We start from the raw sequence: 18,739 nt of genomic DNA, 5'->3' as shown, positions 1-18,739 counted from the left end.
AACACATCTCTAGCATTAAACAGAAAACATATATTTCTCTTTCGGTTTCACAAAGGTCATTGAATCCCAAATAAACTGAACAAAAAGGTGAAAGATCATGAATATTTTGGGGATATTTGTTGTGAAATAGTAGCGCTTGGAGCATGCCCCTATGTGGTGTGGAAATATGCACAAAATAAATGGCCTATTATTATTATTATTATTATTATTGTTATCATTATGTCATCATGAGTATCATCATTATCATTATCATGAATATGATTATAAATTGTGTCTTAGTCCTCAATTGAAGAACATATCCGCAAAACATATTCATGAACCTTTTTTGGTCAGTATAGTATTTCAGGAGGATAAGGCATGCATCATGTTTTCATGGAGGTCTGCTAGAGGCATACAAGGCCGCTTTTATGTACTCAGGAACTTCCTCGTATTGACGGCCATGTCAGCACGGAGGCCGCAATATAATCACCACTGAGCCACTTGTTTCCTGTACCATTTGATTCTAATAAATATCTCATATCAAAGCAAGATTGGATACAGCAAGGGCTTGGCTTCTCTACAATACAATACTGTCCTTTCAGCATGTTCAGTGAAACGTACAGCTTTGTGGGGGGAGGGGAGCCTGTGTAGAAATGCTGGGGAGGGTGGGGGGTGGGGGGGAGTTGGAGTAGAGAGAGGGTAGGGTGTGACACTGGTGTTTACTTTGTGTGTGATGCATTGACCGTGATCAGCACTGTGTGTCGTGTATTAATATTGTATGGTGACATCGATAACCATATGATGTGTGACGTAGTATTACATGTCACTGGTAAATTGACTGAATCTTGAGCTGGATGTTGACAACTATATTATTGGTGTGTAATGTAACACTGTGATGACAACTGTTATTGTCATGCATTTCTCCATTTTCAACCAGATTTTGTGAGAGGAGAGGAGAGAGAGAGAAAGAAAGAGACAAAGAAAGAGAGAGAAAGAAAGAAAGAGAAGAGAGAGGAGAAGAGAGGAGAGGAGAGGAGAGAGGGGGGATGCATGTCTCATGGTGGTTGTGAGAGACACACCCACTACTATATAGCTTATGTCGTGACAGTCTTCATGTGCACACAACACACGATACATGCATGGTTTAGTTCTGGAATGTTGTCAACAACTTCTATTTGAAATGTAGCAAGAGTGTTTTATGAGCAAACAGATGTGGGTTGAACAAACAGCAGCGACACTCGGAACGATACGGGAATGGTGTAAACTATTCTGTAGATAGGTATATCTAGGTAATAGGTATATTTAACAGTATTAAAAAATGTTGGTAGGTAACATGTATAAGCAACTGTAGAAAGCTATTTTGGTTGGTTGGTTTCCTTGGTGTTTAACGCCGCACTCAGTAATGACAGCGGTCTGTACATAATCCAAGTCCGGACCAGACAATCTAGTGATTGACATCATGAGCATCGATCCAATGGGGATACGATGACATGCATCAACCAAGTAAGTAAGCCTGACCACCCGATCTCGTTAGTTGCCTCTTACAACAAACATAGTCGCCTTAAACAATGTTGGTAGGTAATATGTGAAAATAACTTAATAAAACTATTAGGAGGTCAAATTGGCTGCAGGGTGTGAATAGTGCTTAAATGAGTGACTGCAAATATGACCAACTAGTTGTGACTGTTATGTTTACTGAGCCCAATAGTGTTGACTGGTGCTCACTCTACTGGTCACTGGTTTGTCGGGTCCAGGGTACATCACTTACTACACCCTAAACACTCCTCACTCAGACATCCATCCACCTACCCACAACACAGTTTCATCAGAACACAGATAGCAGACATGCTCCTGCACTGCAAAAGTCAAAATAACATTTTTCCGAATGTTATAAGTCAAATCAAGCTTGCTTCCACCTGCCACATATAGACTGGTAAAATGAGCTGATCTCATCTGAGTCGCATCAGGATCATGCACAGTCTTCTGCAGGATTTAACACCTTCACAAGACGAACTTGACGTAACCATGACAGCTGTGATTCACGGGAGTGATGGGAAGGGCAGCGCACGAGGTGATGGAGTCCATCATGGCAGCCTGACAACTGGATAACTTGTGCCAGGCTGCCAGCCTATATGTCAGTTCCACACCCATAGATATAATTCAATTAAAATCAGAAAGGATGTCCTGTCTTATTTAATTACATCAAAGAAATATTTTTTTTGTCAAAACCTTATTCACATACATCAAAATCCATGAATACAGTTTAATGGAATGTGTGCAGGGGACTCACATTTTAGATTCCCACTTTGTCTTTGACATTAAAATAGTTTAAGATTTGTTTTGTTGAATTGTCTTTTAATATATAATAGAAAGGAGGCCAGAGAAACTAGACTTGCCAAAGCATTGTTGTGCATGGGAGTTCCTTGGTCTGGATGAGAGACTACTCACATTGGTAACAGTAAGAAGTGCAATGAGATGGTAAGACAAGGTATTTTCTCTTTTCTTGACCAGACACTAAATTTTGCAATAGTAAGAATTATGAGAATAGACAATATGATGTCGTTGTTCTTGTTGCTGAAGTCTCAGATTTGAATTAATCTTTAATTCCTCTACTTGTTAACTCAAACCAGTGTCCCCATAGTCGGGTATTTCATGATAACATCCTGAGCTGCAATGTTTCAAGAAGTAAATCCTTGTCCACTCTATTTCTGTCCAAGCCCAAGTGGTCTTTGCTTCTATATGTGTCATTACTGCTTTTCAAGATCTCAAGTAATACATAAATCACTTATTGAAAAAACATAGGCTTGGTTACATTCAAGTCAATTATTATTTATGACAAAACAAAGAATTCCAAATTGCTTTTTTCCTCCTACACATTCCTGATTGATCTCACTATCCTACCATTCACACCGTAACACGCCCTTGGTCATTATTATGACATAATACACAGTACCAGTGATGGCTCATATTGTCCAAGGCTGAGGAAAGCAGTGTATAGTGTTGTATATAATGTAATTATCACCTCAAATATAACACAACTATTCCCCAGGGCACAGCAGTCAGTGCAAGATGATACATATACTCATTAAGGGCCTGAGTTTTCCTATCCATTGTTCTGGCCAGACTTCCTGATGCTACACATGACAGTTTTATTAGAGTTGTCTTGTGATGACACGTCCTGGTGGCCAGTCTATCCTTCAGGAGTGAAAGGTACACAGGTGACATATAGTTTTATAAGACGAAGACATGACAGAGAAAGAAGAGCAAAACTAAGTTCTTCATCTGTGACAAACTGATGAACCTAATGCGTACGAGGGACCAGTCATATATATATAAAAAAAGAAGATTGAGATCCTTTTATCTTCCTTTAAAAAGCTGACCATTCTCCTCTTGTTTGTGATGCTCCCCAACTGACAATCCTTTTGTTCGTAACTCTCCCCAAATGATCATTTCTTGTTAGTGATGCTCCCCAAATGACATTCCTTTTGTTTGTAAATCTCCCTAACTGATCATTTCTTGTTCGTGATGCTCCCCAACTGACAACCCTTTTGTTCGTAACCCTCCCCAAATGATCATTTCTTGTTAGTGATGCTCTCCAACTGACAATCCTTTTGTTCGAGACACAACCTTAATAATCATCCTTCTGTTCCATCAAATTTTTAAAATCAAAATATTACTTTATGGGACATATTGCATTATTTTTACCAGTAGAAAATCGTCTGTTGTTTCTCTTGCCCCTCCCCAAAATGTGTACAAAGTCATGACCTTCACCCATGGCAGCCTTCAGTCAACCAGCAACAAAGCATAGATATATGTAGCAACTAATAAAATTCTCCACAATAACGTTTCCAGAAAAGATCTGACAATAACCATACCATACATAAAAATCTATTTCTTATCTCAAGCATGGACAGAAAGAGAAAGCTCATAAATCCTACCAGAAATTCAAATCGATCAACATGGTTAGGAAACTGTTTAGTGTTTACAACCAATAACTCCAGCAACCCCAGTTATCCAGCCTGCAAGTCTATCTCCATGAGATTACACAATCTCAAATGTGGCAACCTCGGTTGCACAATAAATGAGATACATGAAAGATGTATTGAAAATTAAGGCCGATGTCGACATCATAAATCACCTATTACTGTGTGAACTGGCACAGTGGCAACTTTATCAAAGATCATTACCATGAATTATTTACCCCAATCCATTTACCACCCACACAGGCCTCAATACCAATGCCATAGTACACTATGGCAATAGATATATTCAGTGAAAACTGGAGAGACCATATGTCAGAATGAAAGTACCGTACAATGTTTGCAAAGGCGGTGTGAGTGGGTGAGTGAGGAATTGAGGGAAGTGGGAGAGCAATGACAGCAATAATCACGTGGTAGACATTGAAATAGGTCTTTACAAATTGTCCTTCGCACTGGGTTTCGAACTCAAGTCTTTGCTATGACAAGTGAACACCTTAAAGACCTCCCTTCACAATTCCTAGATGTGATGACACCATAGTAATGAGAGAAAAGCTTTAAAAATTGATACATTTCCAATTAACTTTTAGTTTTTCAGGAAATAAAAAAACATTCTTCCATGACAATTAGAACCCTGCATTATCAAATCTACATTAGATCATGATTTTGCTGATGACCGCAGTGTGAATGAATCATTTATTCAGAAGCATCTCTTTCTTGTATTGTGTCCCAAAGAAGCGGTTGAAGTATTCCGGTAAAAATTATGGTATTGGTACATGACAGCAAACATATATGCAGTTAAAAAACGATCTTCACTGATCCCTAAATTCAACCTCATGAAAATACTAGGCTCAACTGATGCCACATAAGTAATAATTTTCGTTTTATCAAAGAGTTTGTGTTTTTTTAGCCTTAGTGTCAAGGTAGAATGAAGATAAACCAAAAGTGATTTCAATATAGAGGTTTCAAACTTTGATTAGATACCTGTAAATTTTTCAAATTTGAAACCTCAAACTATTATATTCATTTCTTAATTAAAACATTACAGGTATCGAATTTACATTTGAAACCTTTACATGGAAAACACAATAGATTCTTCTCCTAATAACAATATAAAGGAAATGACAATCTGTATTAATGATAGATTTTCTCCACAGCAAGATGTCCAAATGGCAGTTTCAACACTGCATATCCATCATTCTGCAGATCTCTACAAGAAGTCTTCCTACTACTAACATATCGATCCATTAATCACTAAAATAAGATACAGCTCCATGACTTGAGCTGCTACAAGCTCAAGGTTCAGTGCAAGTGTTCTTTGTGTTGTATAATGAACTTAATCCATCTTGTTGGCCTTGTGAGCAGAAGAGCTGACTCGGAGTAAAACTATGTCAAGCTTGTGGCTATCCAGGTCAGAGATATGTATAACTTGTGCTGTAGACAACCAATCTTAAACAGCTTCAAAATCACACTATCAGGTTGCCATGGATACCAAACTCTCAAGGTTTTCTGTTATTAAATATCTAACTAAGGACTAAGAATCTATTTGTTGCAGTTCCAATTGATAACATGTATAACAGTAGATCACAGCTGCTGAAGACATGTTCTGCCATCAAATTGCTGGTTTGTCTTCAAACTATTTGCTGGTTTGTCTTCTTACTATTTGCTGATAAAATTATCCATGACATTTCTGACATACTTAAGAAAGATATCACATCAATATTTGATCTGGTTACAACAGACTAACATTACATCTCTCAAAAAATATAAAGACTTTATTGTCGTTAAATAATAAATAATAGAGAACCTAGAACTGATGACATCTAGACTTGCCAAAGTTTTGGAATATTCTTTCAGGGTCTGTATGCGAGACTATGGCTACAAAAGGAAGTCAAGACAAAGACGTTTCTCCTCTTTACAAGGCAGAGACTGAGTACAGCAAGGAGATATATGATTCATTTGCAAGTTCAAGCTTAATTACATCTGAAGGAAATTAAGAAAACAATACCTCGCAAGGTCACAAAACAGTCACGAAAAAAGGTGTTAACTTTCACACGAAACAACCTTGTGACCGCCCCTTTACCTAAGAAAAACAATGCCTTCTTTTTCGTTAATTTTTCCCCCATGTCAGCGACACGAAATAGGGCTGAACAAGTCTGCTGGGGAGGTATTTCCCCACAGATCGGAACCCTGGAAGGTAAACCTCATTGTTGACAGGCCTAGCAGCCATCTAGTTAACAGGAAGCTGCTAGGTAAACAAAGATTAAATCGTGGGCAATTCAGGAAATACAGGCCATGACGGACACAGCACATCATGACGACATGTAACTGATAAGAACATCTGTACAAGTTTACGTCATATGTGTTGTTCAATTGCTCGAGTTTACACAAAATAAACCATCTGTATTCCAAATCCTATTGTTTCATCTCAAATTCTGCTCATTCTTTCTCACTCCCTCAAAGCAAACATATAGATCTCACAGAAGTCAAGAGGTGACACAATTTTCAAAGGTTCCAATCTAGGGCTTAGGGCTTCAAATACTAAAACTTCAAATAGTTTTTGGCCAGCTGATAGAGCAGTCTAGACTTTTGAAAACAATTTCTGGTGAAATTTCATCTGGAGTTTTTTCACATTCTACAAATGTGTTTAAGATATAATTGCTATCAAATAAAAATAACAAGTGCTGTATTAGGAATAAACAAACTTGACACTTTACCATACCCCCAAAATCAACTTCTTTCTTTGTCAAAATTCACAATTATTATTGATAAGTGCTTATAAGTGGAAAGTCATTTCAACCAGTTTCATTGACAACTTAACTCAGGGACAGACACAGCCACTTGTCTGTTAGTCCGAGACTAGCGACAATTTATAGGGACAATTGTTATCTCCCCTATTGTAGCTATGTTACATAAGCTACTAGTCGGAAATAACCTGCGGACCATTTAAACATAACCAATGGCGTCTATCCCTAACTATTGATAATTTTGTTTGGGTCATACCACTAGTGCCAGTTTCTAATATTGAATGTGAGTGTTTTCAGGACAACACATGAATTATACATATGGTTTAATATAAAGGTTTAACATGAAATATCTATATTTATTTATCACTCATTGAGAATTTATGTTCTGAGTAATGTTCAGTACAAGTTGGATCTGAAGGCATCTCCTTCCTCTATATAATAATCAGAATTGATTTCTCCTATTTTGTGGTACCAGAATAAACTAAATATTGATCGGTAGGTACTGGTAGCTCAACAACCCCAACACTAACATAACAGAAATCCCACATCATGAGATAGACCACTGATACCTCCCTCTACCATAGTAAAACAGTCTATATCACACAGTAAATAGAAGTGTAAACAATTGAAAACAAAACAATACCATTGGCAATACATACATTATGTAACAAGACGAAATGCCAATCAATGATTGTAAAGAAAACAGCAATGGAAACAGGAAACTAAAAAACTCCACAAGATCCTAGAGGATGTGATGAGGATGCCCATCCTTGAGGCCACAGAGGAGCAGCCATTAATAATGCTAATGAAGGAAAGGAGATGGCTTCCTTACCATGGACACAATCACAGTGGTGGCCGGGAACGTGGATATGCACAAGCTTCTTCTTGAGATTTCTGAACAGAGATGTAACTCCTCCATATCTACTGGTGGATGACATGGTCAGCGTGTGGGTAATGTCCGCTCCTCTCGATGTAAACACAGTGTTGTGAGTCTGCCTGACTCAGTAAATGTGGCCTGATATGGGGTGATCCCACACTGAATGCAGCCTTCCAAGTCAGACCGGCTGGATCAATGAACTCAGTGAGGCTCCACACCAGGGGGCCTCATCAGGCGAGGATAATGGAGGCTGTCACTTTAACCAGTCATCTACTCACTATCTAGTTGTTTATGAGGGTGAAGTTTTAAATAACCCTGACTTAATAAAGCTACCAACATTCTAAAGTCTTTCATTTGACCTTTTAAAAATCCTGTATGACTTGATGTTTGTTTAATTCAACTTATCAAAATTCAGGGGATTGGTTTACAGTTAGTATACAGTAGTATTACAACATCTTTAATCAACACAAAAATTTCTCCCATTCTTAAGATCTCTTGCTGTTTGTAAATAATTAGATTCTATGTACAAAACATACAATTTGTAAAAGTAATGTGGACCACCCATCTAGAACCTCGTGTAGAACCAGTTGAAACAGAAAAGCCACGAGCAAATTATATTTAACTCCAGCTCGAACAGCCTTTCTAAAACCTGAAGCATGGCTTTGTTTTCGTTTCCAGTTATGTATTTGAGTAATAACTTTGTACACATGAAGGAAAAAGCTGAAGGTCACAGTTAATCTCAAGGCCCATTTCTTCTATTTTGGGGCAGTTGATGTATGGATGCTGACACAGTCAGTGTATCTCCTGATGGGGTCCATGGTGGACTGGGTGACTGGGTGAACCAGCAGCTCATGCATGATGCACTCAATACACATATTTTGTTATGTATCATGATGTATTGGCTGAAAAGCTGCAAATAAATCTACAATTTGACATTCTTGTCCCACAATTTGACATCACCTTTGCCTGCAATAAACGTTTTCTGTTTTATGAAACTTTCAACAAATGCATGATCACCACATTGGATTAATCTCACTTACAGATACCAGACCTTAATAAACTATCACCCCTTTCCATTCTTTAGCAGCCTGTACTTCATCAAGAGACTTGAAGGTTCCTCCATAGAATTATTTTTAGTCAACCTTATTTATAAGTTTATTTCAGGGACAATATGTTAGCCTATCAGTGTACTCACACACACAATGGCAGCTGGTCTTATGTAAGTAAGGTCCAATATAGATTACCAATAGTAAAAACCATGACTCATATATAAGATTACTTACTTGTGACAAGTTCATTGTGTTGAAATTAACATTGAAATGAACAATGACAACAAGGCCTGAATTGACTGACATGACAAAGCAACAACGCAACATGGACAACCAGAATTCAAAAGACCTATGACCTCAGTTTTGATAATATTATCGCTGTTGATAAATTGAAAATACCACTCAATATGGATCTGAATCAGAAAGAATTTGTTCACATAATTATGATTGCGAAATGATAAAATCATATCTCCACACATTTCTGACATTTGTCAAAAAGAAAACTACAAACAAGCTGCTAGCACAAGAGCCTGTAAAAAGATAGCTGAGTCAGCTGATCTATTGTGTGGTTCAGATGGTCCTACTCTATCTCAGTACCATCTAGGACCTCATCTTATTAGCACCATGGTATCTGCCCTGTCACCTGGAGCCAACACCCATAGGAGCTAATCTTATCATCTAATTCTGGCTTAATATGACCACCTAGCAGCTCATCACAGATGTGACATGCAGATACTAGCATGCTGTAGGTGTCAGATCCAAATTAGTGCTTTCAGACACTGTGGAGCATAATCTTATCTTTAGGCTAACTATATTACTTCTAATTCCATTATTGTAACAGCCAATATTAAATAATCAGAATGCGAAACATATCATAAAGCATGATAGGAGTAACTGACGGTCAACGACAAAGTAATAAATCAATGTCAACCTTGATATTCTTCATAATTTCAGGGTTTTTTATTTTACTATTTTGAGGTGTGTCTCAGGAATGAAGAGAGGGGGGGGTCCAAGAGTAATCACTGCGACATCTTGATGCCCATGGGACAGGCTGGTCATATCGCCCTGCTTCCATTCTCTATTCTTATGCATACCGGATGTAATACTTTGCATTCAGTAAAACTCTCCTGGTGTTAATCTCTTAACAAAAATTGCAACATGCTTGAAAGGTCAGCCAGCCTTACTCGACACAGCCTTCATATTTTTCACAAAATTAGATCTTTGAATATGACATCAATTTATTCTGTGACATGTAAAGTTTCTTTTTCCAACAATGTATTACCCATTTCTTACTGATTATATCAGAATTGAGTGAAACAGAGTGCCTTGCTCCACTCACATACCTACACTGTATAGTCAAACTTTACACGTAAGACCATGAAGTGTATCAAATAGGGCGATATATCATGTGCTCTTCAAATCATGTGTCACTGAGTATCCATGCAGATATTTCAATTGTGTGAGTTAGGTTTAATGCAACTTTGAACAGTATTCCAGTAATATCAGAGCATATCAGCTTACTGTGGGAGGAAGTCCCAGATATTTGATTTGGAACCAATGAGAAAGAAAAGCTTGGCATGACTTCTATATTCCACTCTGGCTGGATACAGTGACACTCTGGGATGTGTACCATCATGAGGAAACATTGTTCATGTGTTTGTTCAGGTGAACACTTGACTTGCCATTGCATGTGTTTGTGACAGTTCCTACAGGTAGGTAAGAGATAAGGCAGACAATACAGGCAGAATATTCATGACACTGAAATAGGCAGTCCCCAGCCACCTATGCTGGTTGCAAGAGGGGATTTACGGGGATTCCGGGTTAGAAAAGGTCCCCAGCAACCTATGCTGGTCTAAGGGGGGATTTACACGGATTCCGGGTTAGAAAAGGTCCACAGCAACCTATGCTGGTTTAAGAGGGGATTTAAGCAGATTCCGGGTTAGGAAAGGTCCCCAGCAACCTAAGCTGGTTTAAGGGGGGATTTAAGCAGATTCCGGGTTAGGAAAGGTCCCCAGCAACCTATGCTGGTTTAAGAGGGGATTTGCAGGGATTCCGGGTTAGAAAAGGACTCCAGCAACCTATGCTGGTTGTAAGAGGGGATTTGCAGGGATTACTTTCTTTGACAAACATCATGATACCCTAAGCAATGTAATAAATGTCCTTCTATAAAAGCCTGCCCTGTCATTGCCATGACTCTACACCCGTGAGACTAGTTAGGGAGTGAGTTGGGATTAATGCAGCTTTGAACAGAATATCAGCACATGTCAGCTTAATGTGGGAGGAAATTCTGAAGTGATGGATGTCTCAGATGTTTACCGCTTTTCCGAAAACCCACGAGCACGGGCATGGTGCTGAAAAACCTAGGAACATAATCGAGGTGAACCGGGATTCGAACTGACAATCAATAGTTTCTGGCGTGCTGAAGGGACGCAACTCTCCTAAGTGAATTGCAGCGCCTAAGACAAATGAGCCCTCAGATCTGTATTGGTGTAATAGTAAGTAAACTACTACGTTGATTGCCATGAAGACATTTGTTTACTCACAGGGAAGATACAAGTAATTTATTACTACAATGTCCTAAAGTAAATAGCCATTTCAGTGTTAGACATTAATTATTATCTTCACTGGTACACAAAAATGATCTGCTACAGAGTTGCCATCTCCCTGATGGTAATAGTGATAGTCCCAAAAGAAATGTCACTAGACCTTCCTGAATCTTAAGTCTAGGACTAAGTGAATAAAGTTAATTTTAAACCCTGCTTTTGGAGTCTGGCTACAATTATAAAAGTCAGCAATATTAACATAATTTATGATTGAACAAAGTAGGTAACTTTTAACCACAAATTATGAATCCTTAACAACTTGTGGAAATGACGGCCTAAAGTAATCGGAAGTTCAAGCGAAGGTGGATCCTAATGACCTGGAGAGTATGTGATTTGATGGGGGGCATCACTGTGACTGCCCTACACATCCTGACAGGTGAGTGATTGTTCAGGGAGGAGATACTTAGGCAATACTTGATAGTACGGAGAACAGGACAATGTTTGGGCAAGATACTCTTGAAGCTACTGCTGCCGTAGAACTGCTTGAACAAACAACTTTCCACACAAGAAGATGAGAGCAGGGGACCACCACTGCTAACTTCAAAAACACTCCTGGAGGCTGAACTGGTCCATATGATTCCCATGGTTACTGACATAATTACCAATTACCATGGTTACTGCAACACCTTCATTGTACCGTGTTGATGGAAAAAGTGTGGACTCAATCACCCACCAACCCCCCAATTTCAAGACTTTTTAAAGGAGCATGATGAAAATAATTAGGCAAAAACTATGAAAGAAAGAATATTTTGTTTCTTAAAATTTCTGAAAATAAATGACTAGCTACCAAATTTACTCTATAGAAAATATGGACATCGACTGTCATTACTCCCACTGCCTGTGAACTATAATTATATATTCCGTAGCCTTAGTGTTGTTCTCCCACCGCTGTGCAGAACTCAACAAAAACTGCCCGACAAGCAGGTCCACATGTTTATTTACAAGATTCTTTGTCATAAGCATTATTGATTTAATTACTTCAGTCTCACTGCTATTTTGAGAACAACAGGAAACACAGCATCACTAGTACTGCGTTGGTGTCAATGACGTTAGTTCAGTTCACAACCTATGATAATTACACCAATCAACATGCCTCCATTGAGATTTTCTATAGAAGTGGCATGTCTGCTGCTATTACCAAGACACACTCCTGTGTATTTTGTCATCCAAACCCTACAACACTGCAGCTTTGTATTATGGTACATACACCTAGCTACTCCACTGCCTCAAGGCAGGAAGGACTAACTTGCACAACACATAAACTGACATGCATAACATTGTCCTGTTGATTAGTTTGCTCTGTATGTGATGTGAACTTTTATGGAACATTTAAATACTTTCTATGAATGTTTCTCTCTTGTTAATTGACTTAGTATATCAAGGATATAAATTGCAAGTCAGTAAAATAGCAATAAAATTTTTTCCCTTAACTTGCCCTTTAACGTAGCACTCAGTAATATTTTAGCAATATGACGGCGATCTGTAAATAATAAGTGTAAACCAGACAATCCAGTGATTGACATTATGGACATTATTGACATCGATCTACGCAATTGGGATACGATAAAAAGAATCAGACAGTCCTCTTCTACCGGGTCTTGATTCTCAACAGAGATGTTAGCGAGTCCGGCTCGCATTTATCTAGACCGGGATATTTTGAAAAGTCGTTTTTCACCAGATTGAGGCCAGGAGAGATAACATACATGGGTTTATGCATTCTATGAATGCCGCTTTCTCGAGTCTTGCAAAGCGCAAGTCAGATGATACATCCTCTTTGATTTTGAGTAAGTCTAAATCGGACTCTAAAATACCCCATAAAGCGGGGAACAAGGATAGATATCGGTATCGAGGATAACCCCCCAAGGCCACAGCGAAAGTGAGTGAAGCACCACTGTCTGACAGTGAGTTGGACAATGGTGATTACAGAGATGAATGTCACATGTCTGACGTTGATTCCTCTGAGGAATTGTTGCTGGCAATGTCAGTAAGTCAACGTCAGGTAAGTCTCGTTTAATTATTCAACTTAGGAATAACCCAATCACTATGAAAACAAGTATTTGTCACAGAGTGACGAAATATCCCCCGCCTGTACACCATAGTACCAAATATGAAGACAATCCAGCGATTAGTTCTTGAGATATTGTGGCAACACCGTTTTCCAACTCCAAAAACAGATTTGCCTGCTGTGACCTTGAAAATGGGGTCAAGGTCACCAAATCTGACAGGTGTATGCGGTGTCTGTATATACACTATAGTTCCAAATATGAAGACAATCCAGCGATTAGTTCTTGAGATATCGCGGCAACACCGTTTTCTAACTCCAAAAGCAGATTTGCCTGCTGTGACCTTGAAAATGGGGTCAAGGTCACCAAAACCGACTGGTGTCTGCGGTGTCTGTATATACACCATAGTTCCAAATATGAAGACAATCCAGTGTTTAGTTCTTGAGATATCGCGGCAACACCGTTTTCCAACTCCAAAAGCAGATTTGCCTGCTGTGACCTTGAAAATGGGCTCAAGGTCACCAAAACCGACTGGTGTCTGCGGAGTCTGTATATACACTATAGTTCCAAATATGAAGACAATCCAGTGTTTAGTTCTTGAGATATCGCGGCAACACCGTTTTCCAACTCTAAAAGCAGATTTGTCTGCTGTGACCTTGAAAATGGGATCAAGGTCACCAAAACCGACTGGTGTCTGCGGAGTCTGTATATACACGATAGTTCCAAATATGAAGACAATCCAGTGTTTAGTTCTTGAGATATCGCGGCAACACCGTTTTCCAACTCTAAAAGCAGATTTGTCTGCTGTGACCTTGAAAATGGGATCCAGGTCACCAAAACCGACTGGTGTCTGCGGAGTCTGTATATACACCATAGTTCCAAATATGAAGACAATCCAGTGTTTAGTTCTTGAGATATCGCGGCAACACCGTTTTCCAACTCCAAAAGCAGATTTGCCTGCTGTGACCTTGAAAATGGGATCAAGGTCACCAAAACCGACTGGTGTCTGCGGAGTCTGTATATACACCATAGTTCCAAATATGAAGACAATCCAGTGTTTAGTTCTTGAGATATCGCGGCAACAAACAGGTGGGACGTACGGACGGACGGACGGACGGACGTACGGACGTACAGACGTACGGACGTACGTACGGACGGTCGTGAATACTATATCCCCCGCTTCGCGCTTTCGCGCGGCGGGGGATAATAATGGGCACTAGCACAAAGCCATCATAACATTACTGCTATTGTACAACTTAGTTAAAGTATGGGAGATGATATACACTATATCACTCTATGTAAGAGGGCCCAGTGGCAGAAATAAATGGCCAGGAGACTTATTCAAGGGGTCACTGACCCAGCCCCTTGTATCCAGAAGCTCTGGACATCTGATTATTCTTTACTTATAAACTGACTATATGCTCCAAATCGGTATAAAACTTGCACACACCATCTCATGACCATTGCCTTGGGAGATTACTTTTTAATCAAGTACAGTCATATGATACTCCTTTGAAATGCAGAAAATAGAATATCAATATGATAAATAGCTTGAAGCCAGTAAATCCCTTGGACTGGAAGCACAAGGGGATCCAGCACTGCCGCTGATCAATAGCCTACTTACATGGTGATGAAGCCAGTGCCTTACGTACACCACTAGACTGCCTGGGGTAGTGAGGTGATGGCCAGCTGGTCATGGTCAATAACATCCCTAGTGGTGTGACTGCAATCATGTGTTTCCCTTTGACCAATCACAATAACATCTTGCTTTTATACACATACCGGATCACCTCCATAGTTTAGTGGACCGAGTGTCCGCCCAGAGAGCTGAGGATGGGTGGTTTGATCCCCAGCTGCGTCATACCAAAAAATGTTAAAAGATACTTTTTGTTACCCTGCCTGGTGCTTGGCATTAAGGGGACAATAGAAGGACTGGTCATCTCGGAGTCAGTTAACTTGTCTTAAGTGAGGGTATCCATGTTATACTTAGTCTCTAAAAATATATAATTTTGATAGAAATAAGCAACTATAATTAAATTAAAAAGGTGCCCCAGGGAGATGGGAAATTCAGTACCTGAGGAAAATCTAGACTTGAGTCAATTAGGGCTACAGCATTACAGTAAGGGCTGGGGGAAAGGGGAAATCATATGGTTCAGGGACTGTGAGACAGACTAGCATTTGGAGTGAGTGAGTGAGTTTTCTTTTGTTCAACAGTTACACACAATACAGCAACGTTGACATAAACTACAGACACCATTTTTGATCAAATACAGGAAAAAATGTTCAGGTTATTTTTAAATCTATACAACAATAGATGACCGCATCAGGGTCTATCCAGGTGGAAGTGCACTGATCTAGACATGGAAGAGCAGACACTTCCTTTTCACAACAGATAATTATCAATGGTGAATAATAGAGAAGTACAAAAATTAAATTTCACACGTTAAGAAATCAATTTCATATCCGTCTGACACACTCACTCTTTCTAAATCAAGCTCCTTTATGCCTTAAAATTATACAGACATGCATGAATTTTTAAATATTTGTGACAACCATGAGATAAGGAGGGACCTCATCGGTGAAAAATCACATTTTGACTTTTCACTATATCTAAAAACTACAGTTTCTTTGGAACACAAAAAACAATTAACAAGCTTTAATTCATATTTATTACAGAGATACATGACATCACAGATTTGCACTCATTGTCTGACTGATAACTGTTTGTTATAATAGCTGCTTTAAGACATAATGTCTGATGAATTGAAAGTAGACATGTATGCTGAAAGGTTTTGAAATAATGTTCTTAGGGCATTACAAACTAACGAGAGAAAAATCACATATTTTTGTACAGTTCGCACAGATGGCGATCTTCACTGAAGTAAGTTGATGTCAAACATCTTTATGACGTCATAGCACAATTGTATCCTAGCACCCATAAGGTCCCTTTTCTCCTAATGTTCAAATCCCACATCTCTGAACACACAGTATCCTCAGTACTTGCATGTATCAACAATGTTCCTCCCCGGGATGTTTCACAGCAATTTGCCAATAGATCAGATCCATTTCTAAACATAACAGGCTGTGGCCACACAAGTCCTACTTGTTATAAGTAAGATGCTCACAGTTGCATCAAGATACTGAGTCCTGCGTAATCTCACCATCAGAACAAGCGAAGTTGGGATACATGTAGTAATAACAGGAACACACTTTAAAAAGCTTTGAAGCAGGATGTCTGGAAGCTACAATTTGATTGGTTGTAATCTCCTGCTCACACTTGCCCCACCCAATAAGTACCGGGTAATTTGATTGGCTGCTATATTTAACACATGAATCAGGTTATTTTGTAATGAACATACAATGTATTCATTACCTTGTATTTAATATTAGGTACATATAATAGGGCTCTTACATGTATTCTACATAATTCACCTCTCTCCACCTCTCATCACTGATGTCAATATTTTATTTCTTATATCAACCCTTCAACCTATTTCTTGCCTTCAAACAGTGTTGTGACATTTCAACCATTTACGGTAATAGTTATGTATTAAAAGGTAGAAACATTCCAAGAGACACATAATTTTGTTCACTTACTGGTGAGTGAGTAAGTGAGTGAGTATGGTTTTACGCCATTTTTAGCAATATTCTAGCAATATCACGGGGGGGGGGGGGGGACACCAGAGATGGGCTTCACACATGTGGGGAATCGAAGCCAGGTCGTTTGCATGACAAACAAACGCTTTAACCACTAGGCTACCCCACTGCCCTGTTCACTTACTAAGAAAATGATTATGGCAACAATATACAAAGGCATGCAAGTCGGATCACTTTGCCATGTAACATACACTGACGGAGGTAGCAGCTACAGTCTTGCATCATCTCATCCAGGGTTGGTACAGATTTGTCCTCAACAACTTAAGACCATTCAAGGCTTTTACAAGGCACTTTTTATCAAACACAGGGCAAATAAATAGCACAAATAAGATGCAATCAATCAGTGCCGTGACCTAAGATAAAGGGAAGTAACTAATCCCAGATTGCAATAGCATCCATTCTTTAGAACACTCGCAATAGCAAAATCGCAAATGAGAAATGAAAAATGTGCAACAAAGTGTAAATCAATTGTTATCATGCAGCATTACTTCATATGTTTACGGACATTCACAATCATGTTTTTATTTCCCATATATATAAATAGTAAAAAAATAACTGATCCGTTGCTTCAGTTTAATTTTGAAGGTCTTTTCAAGTTATTTTATTTATTTCCAAGGCTTTTTCAAGCCTTGTGTGCACCACGTAATTGCTCTCCAAGGGGTATGAAATCATGTAATCATTTTCTATATTATATCAATGTGGGCTATCAGTGAATGAGAACTGACAGGTTTTGGCACAGTGGGCTGGTAGTCTGAAACATATGTCAGTTTCTGCACTCTGACATCTGTATGTGTGTTTGCTGCTAATTAATCACAGTCTATTCACCAATTTCTCAAATTTTTCATTCAAGGACAATATGGTCAATTGTTTAAAATTGAAAACGATGTTTTGTGAATCAATATATTAAAGCTGGTATTCACAACATGCCTCCATTTTGCTTCAAATCTGAGTCTAAGGGAGGTAACTCTACTTACCCTCTGGTGATTCCACAGGTGAGTAGTATCTACTTTCATCTACTGAGCGATCATCATGGTCACGGAGCAGAGGCGTCCGCTCATCAACATAGCCTCTGGATGCTGGGGAGAAAAGAGAAACAGGATATAATAATTCCTGAAAGAATATTTTACCCTTTGACAATCGATCCCCTCAAGCAAAACAAAGTAATTCCCATACTTGGCCATGCACCATTATCTGTCGGCATCAATGCAGTGCAAAGGTCATAGACAGTGAGTGAGTCAGAGCTAATTGTACATTAAATTATACTACAGTAAACTATGGTTATAACGAACTCGAAGGGACACTAATTTTAGTTCGTAACCGTAGTTCGTTATAAGCATATATTATATACAGCATTTATACAACAAATGGTCGGGACCAAAAAATAAGTTAGTTATATCGGTCAGTTGGTTATAAGCGTGTTCGTTATAAACATAGTTTACTGTATTTAATACTTTAAGCAGTATTTCCACTATTTGTTAAAAAATTGAGATATAATATACGATGGGAGAACTATTGAATGATATCACCATGTGAAAGCCTGATGTTGAAAGGCCGGCCAATGTGATGCAGCTGGCGTATAAACATGAGATGAGTTAAATGGATAAACACTGCTTCTAACACTCAGCACTTTGGTGAAACCTTCGTGCACAGGTAAGACGCTGACCCACCAAGATTCCAAACAAGACGAATCTGGGATTCCAACCAAGACCATGGGATTCGGGCTAACTTAGGGGATGCAACAACTGGGCCACCTGCTGTGCCCCCAGCATTGGGTGAGTGAATACAGCATGGATTTATCCAGGATTACAAACTAAGTGCCCCTTCAGGCTAATTGGGGAAAAAACAAT

The 18,739-nt window shown here is 38.9% G+C and overlaps 1 protein-coding gene across 3 annotated transcripts in view; it reads right to left on the bottom strand.

The window, feature by feature from the left end:
• LOC124116786 (stAR-related lipid transfer protein 3-like) overlaps positions 1-18,739 on the bottom strand; it is a 64,376-nt gene that overhangs the window by 19,066 nt on the left and 26,571 nt on the right. For all 3 annotated transcript variants that reach the window (XM_048381915.1, XM_048381916.1, XM_048381917.1), the window contains exon 8: positions 17,867-17,968. In XM_048381915.1, coding sequence (XP_048237872.1) covers positions 17,867-17,968 — 102 coding nt within the window. The remainder of the gene's footprint in view (positions 1-17,866; positions 17,969-18,739) is intronic.

Source organism: Haliotis rufescens, unplaced genomic scaffold (assembly GCF_023055435.1).
Source record: "Haliotis rufescens isolate VD_foot unplaced genomic scaffold, xgHalRufe1.0.p SCAF_4, whole genome shotgun sequence".
NCBI lineage: Eukaryota > Metazoa > Mollusca > Gastropoda > Lepetellida > Haliotidae > Haliotis > Haliotis rufescens.
Note: the sequence above shows the minus strand (reverse complement) of the source record. Positions and strands in the feature narration are given on the sequence as shown.